The sequence below is a fragment of the Chiloscyllium punctatum genome, chromosome 17 (genome assembly GCF_047496795.1).
Source record: "Chiloscyllium punctatum isolate Juve2018m chromosome 17, sChiPun1.3, whole genome shotgun sequence".
NCBI lineage: Eukaryota > Metazoa > Chordata > Chondrichthyes > Orectolobiformes > Hemiscylliidae > Chiloscyllium > Chiloscyllium punctatum.
In genome coordinates, this window is record NC_092755.1 from 98392284 (window position 1) to 98410207 (window position 17924).

The 17924-nt window shown below is 43.2% G+C and overlaps 1 protein-coding gene across 9 annotated transcripts in view; it reads left to right on the forward strand.

Moving 5' to 3' along the window:
* The window catches only part of LOC140488175 (transcriptional activator MN1-like), a 135481-nt gene that overhangs the window by 23144 nt on the left and 94413 nt on the right, over positions 1-17924 (forward strand). Inside the window, exon 3 of one of the 9 annotated variants that reach the window (XR_011963008.1) lies at positions 2000-2157. The exons of 7 other annotated variants lie outside the window; for them this stretch is intronic. Coding sequence is in view for 1 of the 2 variants with exons in the window: in XM_072588045.1 (XP_072444146.1) it covers positions 2000-2181 (182 nt within the window). In the remaining variant the exon portion in view is untranslated. Of the gene's footprint in view, positions 1-1999; positions 8694-17924 lie in introns of those variants that run through there. One more of the 9 variants, XM_072588045.1, reaches the window with a different exon arrangement.

A 17924-nucleotide genomic window follows, 5' to 3' on the forward strand; every position in this document is an offset into this window, starting at 1 on the left:
CTGAAACATCATTTCATATTTTCTCGGCCTTGTTTTGTACCTCCTGGACACTAGTTATTTGGGCAGGTTGCCATTTTTATAAACTCTGAAATTTCCCTCACCGTCTGAGAACTATGCACTCAGTGGTGCTGGGGCTAAGGAATGAGATGAAATTCTGTGACAAAAGAATTTCACTTTTTCAGCTGTTTCGAGTGATGCAAAGATGAATTGCAAAGATAGTTGATGACAAGAGGTGATATTTCTTTTGTTTTTATGGCTTTAAATAGATTAGGAAGTAATTGTTACCAATTTTGTCTCTGTATTTCCAATTTAAAACAATCTTTGCCAAGGCTCTTTGTAAAATTGGGCTACTCTCACAATGAGCACTGTTAGTGGTGTCCTGAATGAAGATGTCACTGAGCATTACCATTGAACCTGGAGAACTGACCTTATGTTATTTCAAATAAGCACTGAATGGAGCTGAGTACTCTTCATCGGCAATGGGAGGCTTTGGCTACTTTATTCAAGAGCTGTTTTTCATTGTGTGATTGCATGGGTGTCGATGAACTATTTAAACCTGAGGCACCATAACCAAACCCAATCTTGCCAATGCTCACAGGCACACATGGCTCGGTGGGGGGGGGAACTCTGGCAAACGATGCCCTTTCATTGCTCAGGACCAAATTAACTGCAGAATGTCCATTACTGCAGTAACTGGCATTCACTTCTGAGATCAGAATTCTGCAGTTTGTATGAGGAATTGGCTGAGTGGAATCCATTCTCTGTAATCTTCGCAAGAAGAATAGCTGATTAAAGTTTCAAAAAAGAAAGGAAAAGTTTAAGTAACTGTGGATTGTGAGGTCTGCAGGTATTAAGATGAAATGTTATTGACTCTCCAGCCTCAGTATGACAAAATCAGCATTTTGTATCTGGATGGTGTGTTCGGGTCAAGCTTGGAGTGCTTCACTGAATTGGATTAACCTGAGATGAAATGCATTTTGGGCAATTTGATGGTCTCATTCTTTTTGATGACGGTTAGGATTTGGGTTTGTGCTCACCTATTCCATTTTACTTCCCATGAAGCATTTCATGCACATGCAGCTTTCTGTTGTGAGTGTTGACCAATTGTACTGTATGGTAAGAAATGGACAATGGAGCAAAAAGTAATTCGATGCGTCCTATGTGGCATTAACGGGGGAGACTCTTTGATACGATCACTTAAGAGCTTTTTGTCAAAATTAATTCCTGTTTTAAAACAAAAGGATGTCTTGCTAACTTGTTTCTTCATGTCACAATGATTAATTATAAGTGAAGGAAAACAACAGGTATTGATATGACTTTTTTTTAAACTGAAGAGAATTCTAAACTATTTCCCTGGCTCCCTATCAACTGGGAGCGACACCCCTCTGTAAGGGGGGAGTTCTGCAATGTTCAAGGGTTCCAGAATTTCAAAAGAATGGACCCTTCTGTGTAGAGATGAGAATACCATTTTTGTGGAAACCACTTTCAGAGTGATAACAGCAGAATGATGATGCAGTTATTTAAATAAAAAAATTACATGTTCAATGCTGAAAGAGTGAATATAAGACTCATCACAAAAAGGAACAGTTTCAAACTTAGTTGAATCTGATTTCCTTGGTTGCCAATGGATTTACTTTACACATCATTCCTTAAAAGTAAATCAATTTCTCCTTCTAAATTGTTCACGACTTACAGGTGACGATGAGTCTTTCCTGAAAAGATATCCCTGTAATTTCTGGATTGGAAGGTAGTTGCACCATTGATGATCTTGATTCTGCTGTCCAACTCTTGCCAAAATTGATCAGCACAGTTCATGTGAAAAGGTGAGGTTGTCCACAGCAGGTTATACAGAGGAGAATTACAGGGGTTGCTGTTGGCTTAAGGAAAACTTTAAGCTCAGTGAGAAAAGTCAGCTTGTTTATGAAAGAAAAAAAGAGAAAACGAAAATGGTCCTTAATCCAGAAAACTAAAACTTATTCTGTTTATTAACCCTTTCCAGCCCACGAGCTTTCCCAGAACAAGGCTTCATCAGTCCAGACTGGCAGCCATTTGCAGTGCCTGTCGGTTCACTGCACAGACGACCTTACTGACTCTAAAGGCCGGAGCCCCATGCAAACTTGGAGATCTTTGCATTCGGACATCTCTAATCGATTTGGGACATTCGTGGCTGCTTTGACCTGAACAGAGATGAATTTTCTATTGTTTTTTTTTGTTGTTGTTTTCTCCTCTCGGCTGCTGCAGTGCGACAGACAGACAGAGCATCAAAACAAGTAAAAGTTGTAGTCGAGAAAACATCCGGGCTCCTTGCTGGCACTTTGCCTCAGTACCTTCGACACTGGTGGCCTGGAAAGGGTTAATTGCAAGCCTGCGCCTCCGGGTGTTTGCCACAGTGGCTTGCCCACTACCAGGCCTGTTGGATTACTTAAAAAAATGTAACAGTGACCGGTTCTAAACTTTGTTGAACAGACCATTTGTTATTGGGATTGTACGACACTCTCTTTACTGGATTCCTTGCACTTATATCTGATTTCTTGGCCCTCCCTCAGGCTCTGGGGACCGGCTTTCCAGGCAACAGCCCCACTGTCAAAAAGCACCATACTCTTGGAAATACGTTTGTTTTCAGACTTTGTTCACCAGGAATCCAAAGGTCGCCATGGGTAAACCTCAATCCAAACTGGCACAAATTGGGTTCTCACTTCGACTGATATCAGGCAAGGAACAGCAGAGAAGCAGGCTTAGGGGTGGGGATTGCGGCTCGAGTTTGGATATTTTTTTTGTCGATGCGGTAATTTGTTGATAACCTCAGCCACTAATGGCTCCATGTCGTGAGATGCGGACGTAAACGTGGAGAAGTGGAAACTTGAGTTCCAAAGCTCGATTCACATCACATCATTTCTGGACTCAAGAAGAATGGACAAATTGCTTGATACAATTTATTCCACAGTCATTACCCAGCCCATAGTGGACCGTGATCAATCTGTGTTCATTATGTTTGAATTTCTGGGACAAATATGTATTAAAAAAACACACACGCTCAAAACTTCACTAGTTTCCCATAACCATTGCATCACTGTTGTTTATAAAGCACATTTCTTTCACTTGGACAATGTTTAAAATGTGTGATGCGGCAGCAAGGCCTATAATGAGAACATCAAAACAATGTTTACAAGGTACAGCAAGAATGAACAATAAGGGTAGAATTCACCGCAAGGTGCAGTCAGTTGTCCACATCGTGTGCAATTACATTTGCGCTTAATCCCTCCACTGAGAAACATCACATCATACGGAAGGATCTGGAGCAAAAGCAGGTCTATAAACCACAGATCAGACATGATCTTATTAAGTGATGGATAGTGCTAAATAGAATAGTCCTGTTCATTTGTTCCAGCAGATATATAGACTTAGGGGGTCATTAATAGTAATTGCAGTATTGGGAGTAGAGAAAGAGCTATAACCCATGCCAAAAAATAATTAAGGGAAATGTTCCCACTTATCCATCTCCTCAGCTATTTCCTCCCAGTTAGCGAGTGGTCTTTTTTTGTCGTGGTTCCATCATTAGATTTTTTTTTGTTCACTGACCTCATTGGATACCTTCTCCACACCCAGCAATCTACTACTCAAAAGAATATTGAGTGCTGTGTGAATACACCTGAGGATAGCAGTGCCTGTTATCACCCTAATCCTCTTGCATTTGTTGTGCAAGTGAAAACATTGGGGGCAAAAAAAATGGAGAAATCCAAATCCAGGAAGACTTCTAGGGTGCCCATCTGAGAAGGAGATGGTCAACATCTTTCCCTGTATCACTCAAGTTCTTCTTCAAGCTTTTTGAATTGGAATCATCTGGCCGTTCCTTCACTGTCCCTGAGTCAAATTCCTGGAACTGCCTGACAGCACTGTGGATATCCCTACACCCCAAACATTGCAGTCGTTCAAGAAGGCAGCTTACCACCACCTTTTTCAAGGCAATTAGGCAAGAGCTATAAATGCTAGCCAGTGACACCCATGTGGCACGAATGAAACTTCTCATACATGAATAGGAGGACTCTTAAGGTAATATGAATACACAAAAGCCCTAGTTATATGATTGAACATTGCAGCAACATTGGGCAGGATGCCATTATGTAACAATGTGCGTGTGGTTGTGTGCACAGATGCAAGTCTGAGAATGTTTTGGAGTTTATGGAAACTACCATTTTTTTTTGTAATCTTGCACTGAAGGTCCGAAGCCATGGGCTTGATTCTTTTTGTGATTTGTCTGTCTCAGGTTGGTTGCTTCATCGTGAAGGGGAACTAACTGTTGCTGAGTTAAATGCCTGTCAGTCATAATTTTCCATTGTGATTCTGTCTCCAGTTAGATAAGAGTGTATTTTCAGTCAGAAAGAGGAGCAAGGAATTATCTTAGTGTTGGAACTGATTCATTCAGTGGGTGTACCGATTCACACAGATCAGGCAGCTCCCAGGCTTGGTCAGTTTTGTTCTGCATTAGTTGGGCTTAGCAAGGGGTAGCAGTGGGGATCTTAAATGGGTCTTTGTGCTCTTGAAGGTGAGAGCAGGGAAAGTCAGGCAGAGTTCCTGTTCCTGATAATGCACCAATTCCCCACCCCAGGAATATGTGTGTGCATTGAGGTACATACAAGTATGCTATTGTTGAATGAGGGGACAAGGTCAAACTTGGCTGTGATGTTCCCTTTTCCGATTAAGTGCATGTGCAAGGAATGGTCACAAGATCAAAGGTTCTCAAGGGTTCTTAGATGGAACAGAGAAAGCTGGTAAAATACTAAGCTGTCTGATCCTCATAGCACACTTCACTTGTTGTACATTGTGTCTGGGAACAGGAGGGATGTTGGTATGGGGGTGAGCGATTGTGTTTTGAAGCGACCATGCTCCAGTAAAACATTGTCCCAATTGTGCCTAGTAAATGTAAGGTTCTACTTTATATTCCCAGGGTTATAGACCAGCAATTCTTTCCATTGCTAAACTGCAATCAACATGCAGAAGAATGGTTAAAAACACCCAAATAGTACTTCAATCCATTAAATAATTTGAGAGTTGCACTGTGGATTATTTTTCCTGCAGCCAGCACTAAACCCATTCCATTTCACTCCATGGAAATAGATGATGAGTTGATTGAAGTGTGAGCAGAGCAATTTTCATTTGTCATTTATACCTGCTGATGCCCCCTTCAGAACTTATACCATTATCATCATGATAGTTTATCCACACAAGGTTTGGAAAAGAGAAGTTTTTAGCAGTTCAGATTCAATGAACTGAAGGGCCTCTTAAGTACTGTACTATGAAAATGGTTTGATCCTTTGGTACCCCTGAACACATTAATAAACTGACTGGTTGGTTTGCATGGGCCGAACAATATGAATTATGCAAGAGATTACACAAAACATAACTGGTGCTCAGATTACATAACACACGTTGACTTCAACGAGTACGTTGCTCAATTTCTGTGAAGCATCCTCACCCATCCCCTCAGTTTTCTGTCTGACCTCTAGTTTTTGATTTTGCAGCTTATACTTTTAGTTCACACTCCATCAGTTTGAATCATACAATTAAAGTTCAATCTTTGACACTTCCTTGGAGCAATGTTGCCATCCTTGAAGGAGGTGGCAAATAGGGGGTGGGGACAGTGGTTAAGTAGAATGATGTAAGTAAATCAATTCAACTTTTAAAAATAACAAAAATAAAGACTAAAAAATCCCAAGCCATCTGTTGCCTTTATTTCCATCTTGTATTTTGAACTGGGTGAAGCCACACCGACTTAAAACTATACTGAACACAAGAAATGCTGGAAATCACAGCGGGCCAGGTAGCATCCACGGAGAGAGAGTAATGTTTTGAGTTCAGCTGACTCTTGAGTACAGATTCTGGTGTCTGCAGTAATTTGCTTCTACATTTAAACTCATGTTTTCTGAAGTATTGTCCACGCTTGGTTTTAAATGAGTGAAGTTATCATTCCTGAAACATCGAACAAACTTAATGTTTCCAAGAGCGAGTTAGAGAGAAGGTGTTCAGTTTAAACAGCAAGGAGCACAGTTCTGGCTTTATGCAATGCTTCAGTCTTGCTGTTCTCAGGAAAATCCAATGATCCTCAACCCTGTTTTGAAGTATATTTCAATGAGCCTTTATATTGGAGGCGACTTTACGGAAAGAACCTCACCTGCTTTAAATCACTGACCTTAGGGAATACTGACCACACAAGCAATAAATAAACCATTCATGCAGTGTTTCCTTTATAGTGCTATATGGACAAAATAGCTGTTGCAACAATCTGCACTCAGTGCTACTATGAAAAAGTCAGCTAGCTATAGAGTGTCTAAACAGAATCTAAAACATTCTAAATAGCTGCTTAAAATCAATGAGAAGACTTGAATTTGGGGAGAATTCCTTTGTCTGCTATGCATTAGTGACACAGTTTACCCAGTGGAAGCATTGCTTATTACCATTTTCAACCAAATAAAGAATATTTTTCTGTAGAAAATTATTCCGATTTCAGTAGGAACGTGGAAACAGAGGAATCCCCTCCCACCTAAATTGTGTTTAACAAAATTGCCAAAACGTAGGAGCAAGTTCTGGCAATCCCTTCTGGTTGTTCCATGGAGCTCATTGTTCACTCTGCTTCCAAGTAGCCTATACAGGTAGTTACACACTGGTCATATTCTTTTCTTATAAGTTAACACTAGACAAAATGAAATATATAATTCTTAAATTGACGCTAGTGCTCATATCAAATATTTGGATTATGTTTGCCCAACCAAAATCCCTTTTTTTTCCAATTTTGGGTGCTTAATCTTTGAGGATGAAATGTTATAGCCCCTGTGTTGCTCACGGCTTGTGGGATCTGTTTATTGTGAAGGAGCTTTAGTCCACAGTGGATTCTATTTCCAATGCCTGTCTTCCTTTCTTTTGTGGTTTTGGTGCATATAACGGCAGCAAGCCAGTACAGCTTATCACAAAGTAAATGGTGATTTATGCCAAGTGTTATGTGTTGCCTGACATACAATCTGCTTGAAGCACATGTTTCCTCACAGTGCTACTTACTCTGTTGAATAAAGTTGATCCCACATTTAACACCTTTTGGTGTAGTCCGATTCTTATAGACTAACATGATAATGACTGTTGAATTCCAAACCATGTAACCCATTCCACACAATTTCCCGCCTGTAGCTTTGTTTGAACTGTAAACTGTATTGTATCATGTCAAGCTCAATCTGCCTAGAAATCAGTGTGCAGAGGTAAAGTTGTCCAACAAGTTTAATAGTATCTGGATATTTCACTGCCTTTAGAAACATTGTACTGGTACATTGAAGTGTCTTGTAACATGCTGTTGTTCCCACGGTAGAGTGTTGCATAATCTGTCATAGACCTACATCCCCATCTGTCATCCACTGGCAGACGATTATTAATTAGTTTGCTTATGAAAGTAAAATTTTGGATTTTCTTTGGTATTTTAAACAATACTTCTTTTCATCTGAAATCCAAATCCCTCTATCCTCTCACCCATTTTTATTTCAGCTATCTGCTTCAACTGCACCTGTACCTTCCATTCTCCTGCTCTGGACAAATAATTGGCTCCAGCTCCCACTAATCAGCCATCATTGATTCATTGCTATATAAAGTTGCCTTGGCAATCCACCCCATTTGTATTTCAAGAAAATCTTTCACTCTCTCCCTTGCTCTGTGTGGTGTTCTCTCTCTCTGTAAGCTGTTTTTAGAAGTCCATACTCTGAAGGAAATTTTCATGTTGCTGTATTTTATGCTCCAGGCCCTCTCTAACCATTAATTCTAAACTTACTTTAGAAACGTCACAATTATTACTTTAGTTTACATGTTAAGCACTCAAGGGTCTATAGATTTGTTTCCATTCATGCTTAGCACCATGATAATCCTGAGCTGCTTTATAATGGGCTCTCAATGGCTGCTATTCTGTCCTCGGACTCAGACAGTGAATTAAGAGGTGAAAAAATGGTTTCTTATTTGTTGCAAAATCTTGCCTCCATTGGTTTAAAGCCCTTCATACTCTCTAACCTGTCTCGTGTGTTACCGGTTTACACCAGCCAGTCCTGAAACCAGAATTACTGTTCTATCTAAGATTAAATTATTGTGTGAGAATTGGGGTTTGATTCATTTGCTATTTTATGATTGTGGTCAATTTAGGTTGTTCTTGAGAGTAGGGGTAAAAAAAATATGTATTAGACAGACATAGAAACAGGTCAGCCTATACATTGAAAGGTTACAGTGGCCCTTGCCATATCATGGTGCCCGACTGGTTAACAAAAAGTTCTTTTTAGATACTGGGGTGAGGTGGGATGGAGCATCACTCATTCTGCTCTGGCTGCAGGTGAAGACAGTTGCATATGCAACAATATGAACTGATAGGTCCTTTCTGTGTGGTTTGACAAAAAACTGTTCTTGCCATTTTGAAATTTGAAGTTTCTCTTTGGCTCTGGCTCGTGCAAAGCTGGTTTAGTCTTTGTTGACTGACTGGAGCAGTTCCCACAGTTTTTATTTTGCGTGTTTTGTTTCATTCAGTGCAACAGGATTTATTTTTGGAAACAAATTTTTAAAAATACAATCTGGACACTGTACTGTAGGTGCATTTGCCTGTACTCATGCCTAATGTATACATATGTTTTAATGAGACTCAAGAAGATGAATAAACTATAATGCAAGTTATAACTCAACTCTGATCTGAGTCCACTCTTATTTTACCTCCTATTCTTCAACATCATTCCTGAGCTTGAGATTCCTGGCATTAGATCATAGCGACTCCACTTTGTCACTCATTGCTAGGTGTTGACTTACTGTTCAAAACAAATAAACAAAAAACAGCAGGTCCTCTTGCTTGGTGCTGAAATATGCTGTCTAGTGGCTAAGGATCAGGAGGGTTACAATATAGTTAAGATACAGACTGCAAATCGAACCATGTGTGCAGGCACTGACTGAGGTTAGGATCATGCTGAGCTATGATATGTGGCTCTGTGGGTCCGCCTAAAGTATTTTGTTTCTGTCCATATCAGAACCAGAGCCACAGGCTACCTCAGTGCTCCACTTCCACCTGCAATAAATTGTTTTGCCTTGCTGGAAGAGGCCTCAGGAGGGTGGTAACCTGTTGGGCCTTATTTGACCAAGAGGGAACAATCCATCAAACCTACTACCCACCCAATGTAGCTCCAGTAAATTCAGAAATCACAGTTACCCTTGCATTTATGTATTCCCTGAGTGTGTTGGAACATCTCAAGCATTTTGGACAGAGAAATGTACATCGTCTTATGTCAACAATGTTTAGTTAAGGAAGTTTTGTTGTGAAACTCTCCTAACAGGATCATTTGGAGCTCATTTACAACCTTTGCTGCTGTGACAATGGTTCGGCTTCAGTAAGGTTGATGGCAATTTGCCTTTTTCTTTGGCTCAAACCCACTGTCAACCCATACAACCTGAAAAATCACCAATAAACTCGTCTTCTTTTGTGTAATAAGCCAATGTTCAGGAGAGAGGAGATTGTCTTGTAGGATAGTGGGGTGAAACTGAAAAACTTGACCTGGAGAGTGATTAGATTCAGTAAACTGAAGGCTTAAGATACAGAAACATCAAAGCTGAAATTTTTAACTAACACCCTGCCATTATACAAAGCTACAACAAATATTTACGAATGCTTCATCTATGTAGATGTTGAGGTGTGTGTCAGAAGTAGTCCCTTTTACAGTAGTCAACCGTAATTGTGCTTCACACCTGGATGGATAATTGCAACTGGTTCCTGGCTCTCAGCTGCAGCTTCACACAGCGGTTTGTGCATGGCACCAGCTACACTCCTGCAACTATGTTGTCCAAAGGACAATCAGGAAAGAGGAACCTGTGAGCTGGAACCATGCAGGAGGCAGTGCAGGAGGGAGACTATCCATTTCCAATCACTATTTCTTAAATGCACAAAAAAAAGCTGCCTTGATAGATGTAGCAGAGGAAATGGTATTCCCTTACTGATACTGGGACCATTGTAGCACAACTGTTGTGCAATGTAAAGTTTATTAACATGGGTGCAGAGGTGCTGTAGAGCATCAAATGCAGTCAGCACAGCTCCAAGTCAGCTTGTTAAGCCACTGGGAGCAGATGGGCAAGACTGAAAAAGTTGGTCTGCCCGAGTGCAAACCACGTAAAAACAATGACTGCAGATGCTGGAAACCCGATTCTGGATTAGTGGTGCTGGAAGAGCACAGCAGTTCAGGCAGCATCAGAGGAGCAGGAAAATCAATGTTTCGGGCAAAGCCCTTCATCAGGAATAAAGGCAGTGAGCATGAAGCATGGAGAGATAAGCTAGAGGAGGGTGGGGTGGGGAGAGAGTAGCATAGAGTACAATGGGTGAGTGGGGGAGGGGATGAAGGTGATAGGTCAAGGAGGAGAGGGTGGAGTGGATAGGTGGAAAAGGAGATAGGCAGGTCGGACAAGTCCGGACAAGTCATGGGGACAGTGTTGAGCTGGAAGTTTAGAACTAGGGTGAGGTGGGGGAAGGGGAAATGAGGAAACTGTTGAAGTCCACATTGATGCCCTGGGGTTGAAGTGTTCCAAGGTGGAAGATGAGGCGTCCTTCCTCCAGGCGTCTGGTGGTGAGGGAGCAGCGGTGAAGGAGGCCCAGGACCTCCATGTCTCGGCAGAGTGGGAGGGGGAGTTGAAATGTTGGGCCACAGGGCAGTGTGGTTGATTGGTGCGAGTGTCCCGGAGATGTTCCCTAAAGCGCTCTGCTAGGAGGCGTCCAGTCTCCCCAATGTAGAGGAGGCCGCATCGGGAGCAACGGATACAATAAATGATATTGGTGGATGTGCAGGTAAAACCTTGATGGATGTAGAAGGCTCCTTTAGGGCCTTGGATAGAGGTGAGGGAGGAGGTGTGGGCGCAGGTTTTGCAATTCCTGTGGTGGCAGGGGAAGGTGCCAGGATGGGAGGGTGGATTGTAGGGGGGCGTGGACCTGACCAGGTAGTCACGGAGGGAATGGTCTTTGCGGAAGGTGGAAAGGGGTGGGGAGGGAAATATATCCCTGGTGGTGGGGTCTGTTTGGAGGTGGCAGAAATGTCGGCGGATGATTTGGTTTATGCGAAGGTTGGTAGGGTGGAAGGTGAGCACCAGGGGCGTTCTGTCGTTGTTACGGTTGGAGGGGTGGGGTCTGAGGGTGGAGGTGCGGGATGTGGACGAGATGCGTTAGAGGGCATCTTTAACCACGTGGGAAGGGAAATTGATGTCTCTAAAGAAGGAGGCCATCTGGTGTGTTCTATGGTGGAACTGGTCCTCCTGGGAGCAGATACGGCGGAGGTGGAGGAATTGGGAGTACGGGATGGCATTTTTGCAAGAGGTAGGGTGGGAAGAGGTGTAATCCAGGTAGCTGTGGGTGTCGGTGGGTTTGTAAAAAATGTCAGTGTCAAGTCGGTCATCATTAATGGAGATGGAGAAGTCCAGGAAGGGGAGGGAGGTGTCAGAGATAGTCCAGGTAAATTTAAGGTCAGGGTGGCATGTGTTGGTGAAGTTGATGAATTGCTCAACCTCCTCGCGGAAGCACCAGGTGGCGCCAATGCAGTCATCAATGTAGCAGAGGAAGAGGTGGGGAGTGGTGCTGGTGTAATTACGGAAGATCAACTGTTCTACGTAGCCAACAAAGAGACAGGCATAGCTGGGGCCCATACGTGTGCCCATGGCTACGCCTTTGGTCTGGAGGAAGTGGGAGGATTCAAAGGAGAAATTGTTAAGGGTGAGGACCAGTTCGGCCAAACGAATGAGAGTGTCGGTGGAAGGGTACTGTTGGGGACGTCGGGAGAGGAAAAAAGGAGGGCTTGGAGGCCCTGGTCATGTCGGATGGAGGTGTAGAGGGATTGGATATCCATGGTGAAGATGAGGCGTTGGGGGCCAGGGAAACGGAAGTCTTGGAGGAGCTGGAGGGTGTGGGTGGTGTCTCGAATGTATGTGGGGAGTTCCTGGACTAGGGGGGTAGGACAGTGTTGAGGTGGGTTCAGTGGGGCAGGAGCATGCTTAGACAATGGGTCGGCCAGGGTGGTCAGGCTTGTGGATCTTGGGAAGGAGGTAGAACTGGGCAGTGTGGGGTTCCCGGACTATGAGGTTGGAAGCTGTGGGTGGGAGATCTCCTGAGGTAATGAGGTTCTGTATGGTCTGGGAGATGATGGTTTGGTGATGGGGGGTGGGGTCATGGTTGAGGGGGCGGTAGGAAGAGGTGTCCTTGAGTTGGCGTTTGGCTTCAGTGGTGTAGAGGTCAGTGCGCCAGACTACCGCTGCGCCCCTTTTATCTGCTGGCTTGATGGTGAGGTCAGGATTGGAGCAGAGGGATTGGAGGGCTGCGCGTTGTGAGGGTGAGAGGTTGGAGTGGGGGAGGAAGGTGGACAGGTTGAGGCGGTTAATGTCCCGGCGGCAGTTGGAAATGAAGAGGTCGAGGGCAGGTAATAGGCCAGTGCGGGGTGTCCAGGTGGATGCAGTGTGTTGGAGGTGGGCGAAGGGGTGGGCGTCCACTCTAATGGACTCACATGCAGGTTTTTGTTTCTCATGTGCAAGCTTTACCAGCACCTTCACGCACAAGCTGTTACATCCTGGAAAAAATGAAAATTCACTCATTTTGCATGAATTCTCGCAAGAATTGTTCTTGACCACAACATGGAGCTACTTTGGCAAAACAATACTGACATTGCTGCTTTATGTAAAACCTGCCCAGCAGAGGAGGGCCAACTGACAGGGCTAACTGCAAGCTACATACTCTCCCTGCTGAGCAAGGCAAAGACTGAGAGGTAAGTGGTGGTGTCCATTTTGTTAGAGTGATGTCAAGTCTGACATTACAAAAAGTTTGGACACTCTCCCTGGGACAGTAATGTACTTGAAAAAAGCACAGCAGGGTTAGAGGAGATGGGGAGTTGATGTTTCAGATGGGAAAGGTGTTGATTCCCCTTCTGCTCTATTGCTGCTCGACCTGCCATGCTTTTTCCAGCTCAACCCTCTATCCATTCTGACTCTCCAGCATCTGCAATTCTCAGTATCTCCACAGCACTGTATTTCCCAAACATTTTTCCTTGGTGACCCCACTTTGAGGCTTGAAAATTGTTGCAACACCCTCCATGACCACTGATAGAACAGGAGTTCAGCTGCGTGGCCCTCATAAAAGCAAAAGTACTGCGAATGCTGTACAGAGAATGCTGGAGAAACACAGCAGGCCTAGGATCATTTCTAGAGAAAGAAACAGAGTTGAAACAGGCTTTTGCAGTTTTTATAGTTTGGCCAGTGCTCCATTGCACCAAAATTTCAATTCATGGCCCCACTTGGTGTCCAAAACCTGACTTTGGGATGCTTTGCCTGAGGGCGTAAATAATCACCTCTTGACAATAAAAGAATGCATTGGTGTATGTGCCTCAGCAATGCTTAGTCCTGAGGTTATCAAGGGTGAATTCTGATGGCCTGAACAGAGCTGTTGCAAATAATCCACAATAGAATCAGCTCATTGTGAAAGGGGACTTTGATGCAAGAGCAGTAGCTAACTGCCGGGCTTGTGACATTGTTCAAGGAAACAAGGTGGGGAAATACATAAACGATGACATGATTCATCGAGACCCTGTGCAACCACGGAAATATGCCAAATCACCAAACGATTCTATAGACAGAGACAAAACCATAAAGCTGCACCCAAAATCTAAACACTGGTCTCAGATTGGCTTCACCATCAAGTGAAAGATTTTGTGATCACTGGATTATGCAAGGGGTAGAGTGCTGTCCGAACCCAAAGATGCTATGCTCATACATAAAAATTATTATCACACTGAAATGAAGAACAACAAGCTAAACGTGCAGCACCTTGCATGTGCAGAAAGCCATGAATAATTCAGGCTGACACCCAAGGATCAACCATCCCCCACGGAGCACCAGCGAGATGATATTGAAGTGGCATGGTTAACTTTCAAACAAGCAGATCTCAAAGTTGTCCTGGGAACAGAGAAGAGAAACCGTCAAGATTGGGTCAATGAAAATGATGATCGAAGCAAACTGGTTGAGGAGATTAAATCAGAATATTCATTAGGAATCATTGACCACATCCACTGCTGAAAAATCACTCCAAGACAGCAAATGGAACCTTTACCAGAAATGTTATAGGATGCAAGAAATGCGGCAGGGTGGAGAGGTCAAACAAATCAGGGAACTCCAGGACCATGTTGATCAGTAAGGCATGAGGAATTTCTATAAACACCTGAAGATTGCATGGTCCTCCCTCATGCAGTTACTCACCTGCTGTCAGCACTGACAGGGAGCACTCCTTATGGACAGGAAACCTATTAGGAGTGTGTTTAAATACCCATCCACTGTAAGCAATAGACAAACTTCCAGACTGGCCCAAATGTGAAACCTTATCCTTTGCAACTTGACAAGGCCATCTGATCCTTACCTTTAATGAAATCAGTAGGTTCAGACAGGATCCCAGGAGAAATTTACAGATTTGAAGACCCCAACTAGCTGTCAAATTTGCACAATAATATCACAGAATGTGGGATTAATAAAGCTGTGTTAATTTACACACTTCTACAGGATTGTGAGACACAAGACAACATTCTGCTAACACATTAAGCAGTTGGGCAAATTCCATAGGAGATACATTCAGAACATCAGAGGGAGGACTGAGTGCCCCACGTAGCATTACTTCAAAGAGCAGGAATGTCTCTAATGGCAGCTCTCAACATCACAGCCAGCTCAGGTAGAGTGGATATGTAATATGTATGACTGATGATAAAATCCCCATAGTGGTCAATTATTCTCAATTTGAACTTGGACATTACTTGCGAAATAGGTCAAGATTAAAGGACATTTTAAAAAGTGCTGGATTGATTCAGCCCCACTCCAACCACATGAGCAGATAGCCTCTACTGACACTCGAGTGAGGTACTGAGGGAGTGTTGCACTGTCAGAGCTGTTCTCTTTAGGATGAGATATTAAACCCTCATTCTTCTCACAGGTGGATGTAAAGGACTCTGAGACAGAACTCAATAAATCTTCCCACTCAACCAACACTGGCAAAACAGGCTCGAGCTGATGGTTTATTCACTATTTCTGCCATATTTGTCTGTCTTAAGCAGCATTGTACTGAGGTACCTGATTGACAGCAAAATACTTTGGGAGGTTATAAAAGGCACTATACAATTACAGCTCATTTCATTCATTCACTTTGTGTCTTTAGACCATATTTTACTGGCCAACTGCAGAATAGTTATGCATTTAACTTGAATATGATGGCTTAACTTAAAGTTGAAGGAGATTTGTGTGCATGTGTTCCATGGTCAATCTGAGCCCACCTTGTAGTTGCTTTCAATTTAAAGATGGCTCAGACTTTGCCCACTGAAATCAGTGAAATGGCAACATTTTAATTTTCCTTTATCAGTTTATGTGTTCTTTGATCCTAAGTGGCTCTTTGAGTTTTAGGAAGTGTCAGTGCTGTGTCAGAAAAACCTCTTTGGGCAACTTCATTTAACGAAAGCACTGCTGGCTTTTTTGTGTCATGTCTTTTACTGGGATGGGGGTTGTGTGGGGGTGGGGGGGGTGGGGGGGTGGGGGTGGGGGGTTGGTGGGGAGCATGGTTTTGTTCTCTGTTGTTCTTATTCAAACTTAACAAAGAAAAATGATATTGCCATGCCAGCCTGCAGGCTCCTGTGTGTACTAATAAACAAAAGCTATGCTTGTGTAAAACTAATGGCACTCAGGGGACTCCAGAGAACCTCAAAGCACATAGGACCTGGTGTAAAATCCATGTTTCGCTCTTGTTGTGAACTGTGGGAGCTGCCAGTGCAAAAACCAATCCCAGGCTTCATTTAATGTGAACCATTGCTGCACTGGGTCCTTCCGCATTCAGTCACAGAAATGCTTCTGCTGGAAGTTTATGAATGTACAATTGTGGTGCTTTCAAAATAGATTTGCACAATCCTTCATGCCATCTTGGTATGTTAAAAGCACAATTCTTATTCCTGCTCTAACTCTATGGTTAAATGTGTCACCCGCTATGGTGTTGAATCCTTCAGGTTATGGGTGCATTACGTTTGATCACTTCAGAGGAAGTACCACAACTGGCATCAATGCTTTGAGCATGAGAGGCAAGGCAGGGGCATGGAATGGGGGTTGGGTGTTGGTGACATAGGGGGAAGTGAGTGATTTGGGAGCAGTGATGGTGTGGGCTAGGAAGGTCTTTATCCAGTGACTCAGCTGGACATTATTATGCAGATGTTAAGTGGGAATTGGACTCGGCTCAGCTGTGTGCTTTTTAATAATGGGTGTCCTTGGAACTGTTCCTGACACGAGCAAGACAGGGGAGATAATTGAGAATGGAAAATAACATAGAAAATAGCTTTAATTTCTGAGGGCAGGCTGAGGTGTTCTCAAGTTCTCCAACCATCTCGCCCTTGCCAAATACACCCTTGCACATGTTATGTGACTTGTTGTGCGAGGTTAGTTAACCACTTAAGGCACGGATAAACCTTTCCTGGCCATTCCTGAGGACAGGGACAGATGGGGTGCAGGTTACAACAGGTTAACAATGTAGTCGCTAAAACTGTTCTATATGCAGCCACTCTGCACCTCATGCCATAGAAGTCAAGATTAGAGTTAGATTGTTTTCTGTGCGGATATCACAATGCTGACATTGGGCCTGGCTGAAGAGTGACCCAGGTGCCAGGGTTGAGTTGAAGCAGCAGGGGGGCAAGTCCAATAGCCTTTTCAGACGCTAAAGATTTGGGGGATTAAAATCCTGAAAAAGCAGCTTCTCAGCTGTTTGTTAATGAGTCTCCAGCCAGCCAGCAAACAAACCTAATCAATAGTTTATTAAAAAAAACCACACACACACAGACACACACACACAGACACATGCAAGCACACACACATATACACACAGAGACACACACACACACACACACACACACACCCCTCAGCATTAGGCTGCCAAAGAAAGCCACTTTGGGGGCATGAGAGTCGACTCCAAATACCACACACACAAAAGGCTTTTCCTATCCAAATTTGTGCTATCTCAACTTTCTCACATTTCTCACTCTTTGAATGCTGCATATTTAGGCTGAGGCTCCAATTTCGGGTTGGGTTCCGTAATGGAAACTTGAATCCACACAGTTGTTCCTTGAGTCCTTTGTGGTGTCACTAAATTTTTTTGTTCTGTTTGAATAGAGCAGTATTGAAAAGTCATTAAGTAATGATAATTGGTCTAATCAGCAGGCCTTAAGCTCTGGGCTGAGGTGGGAGGCGGAGAACATTTGTTCTTGATTTTGCGCCCTTCCCCCCAGCCACTGTTTAGAATTCCCTTTCTTGGAATAGTTGAATGGCAGTTGAGAGGAAGCCACCTTCCTCTCTGTCTCTTGAAAGGAAACCAGCTGAAGCCTGCTTGGTGTCACAGCAACACAATAAGCACATCTAGACTGGGGCTTGGTCTCACTTCAAGGATGAAATACAGTTTGTGATGGGACAAATAACTGTTGCTTTGATAATTAAAGGCATTTTATCTTAATTTGACCTGTTAGAAGCAGTCCTTTTCATGATTTACGATACACGGATGAGGATGAGGGAGCCCACTCCAGTGGCTGTATCTAAAAATCTGTTCTGACAGACCCCAGTGGGCCTATTACAGAGTCGCGATCACTTGCTCTTACACTTGATGCTTGTTCATCTCTTATTGGTGTGTGCATATTAAAATCAATACAGCATCGCTTAGGTGTGCTTATTGGAATCACAGATGTTCCCTCCACCTTGCCCCATACCTTACCAGTTCTCAGATGAACTGAAATGATGAAATTTTGTACCAACCACAATAGAAAAGCCCAGAAAAAAGACAGAAAGTGGAATTCATAGAATTAAATACCGAACGGAAGTTAATTTGTTTGTTGACGACACCACAACAA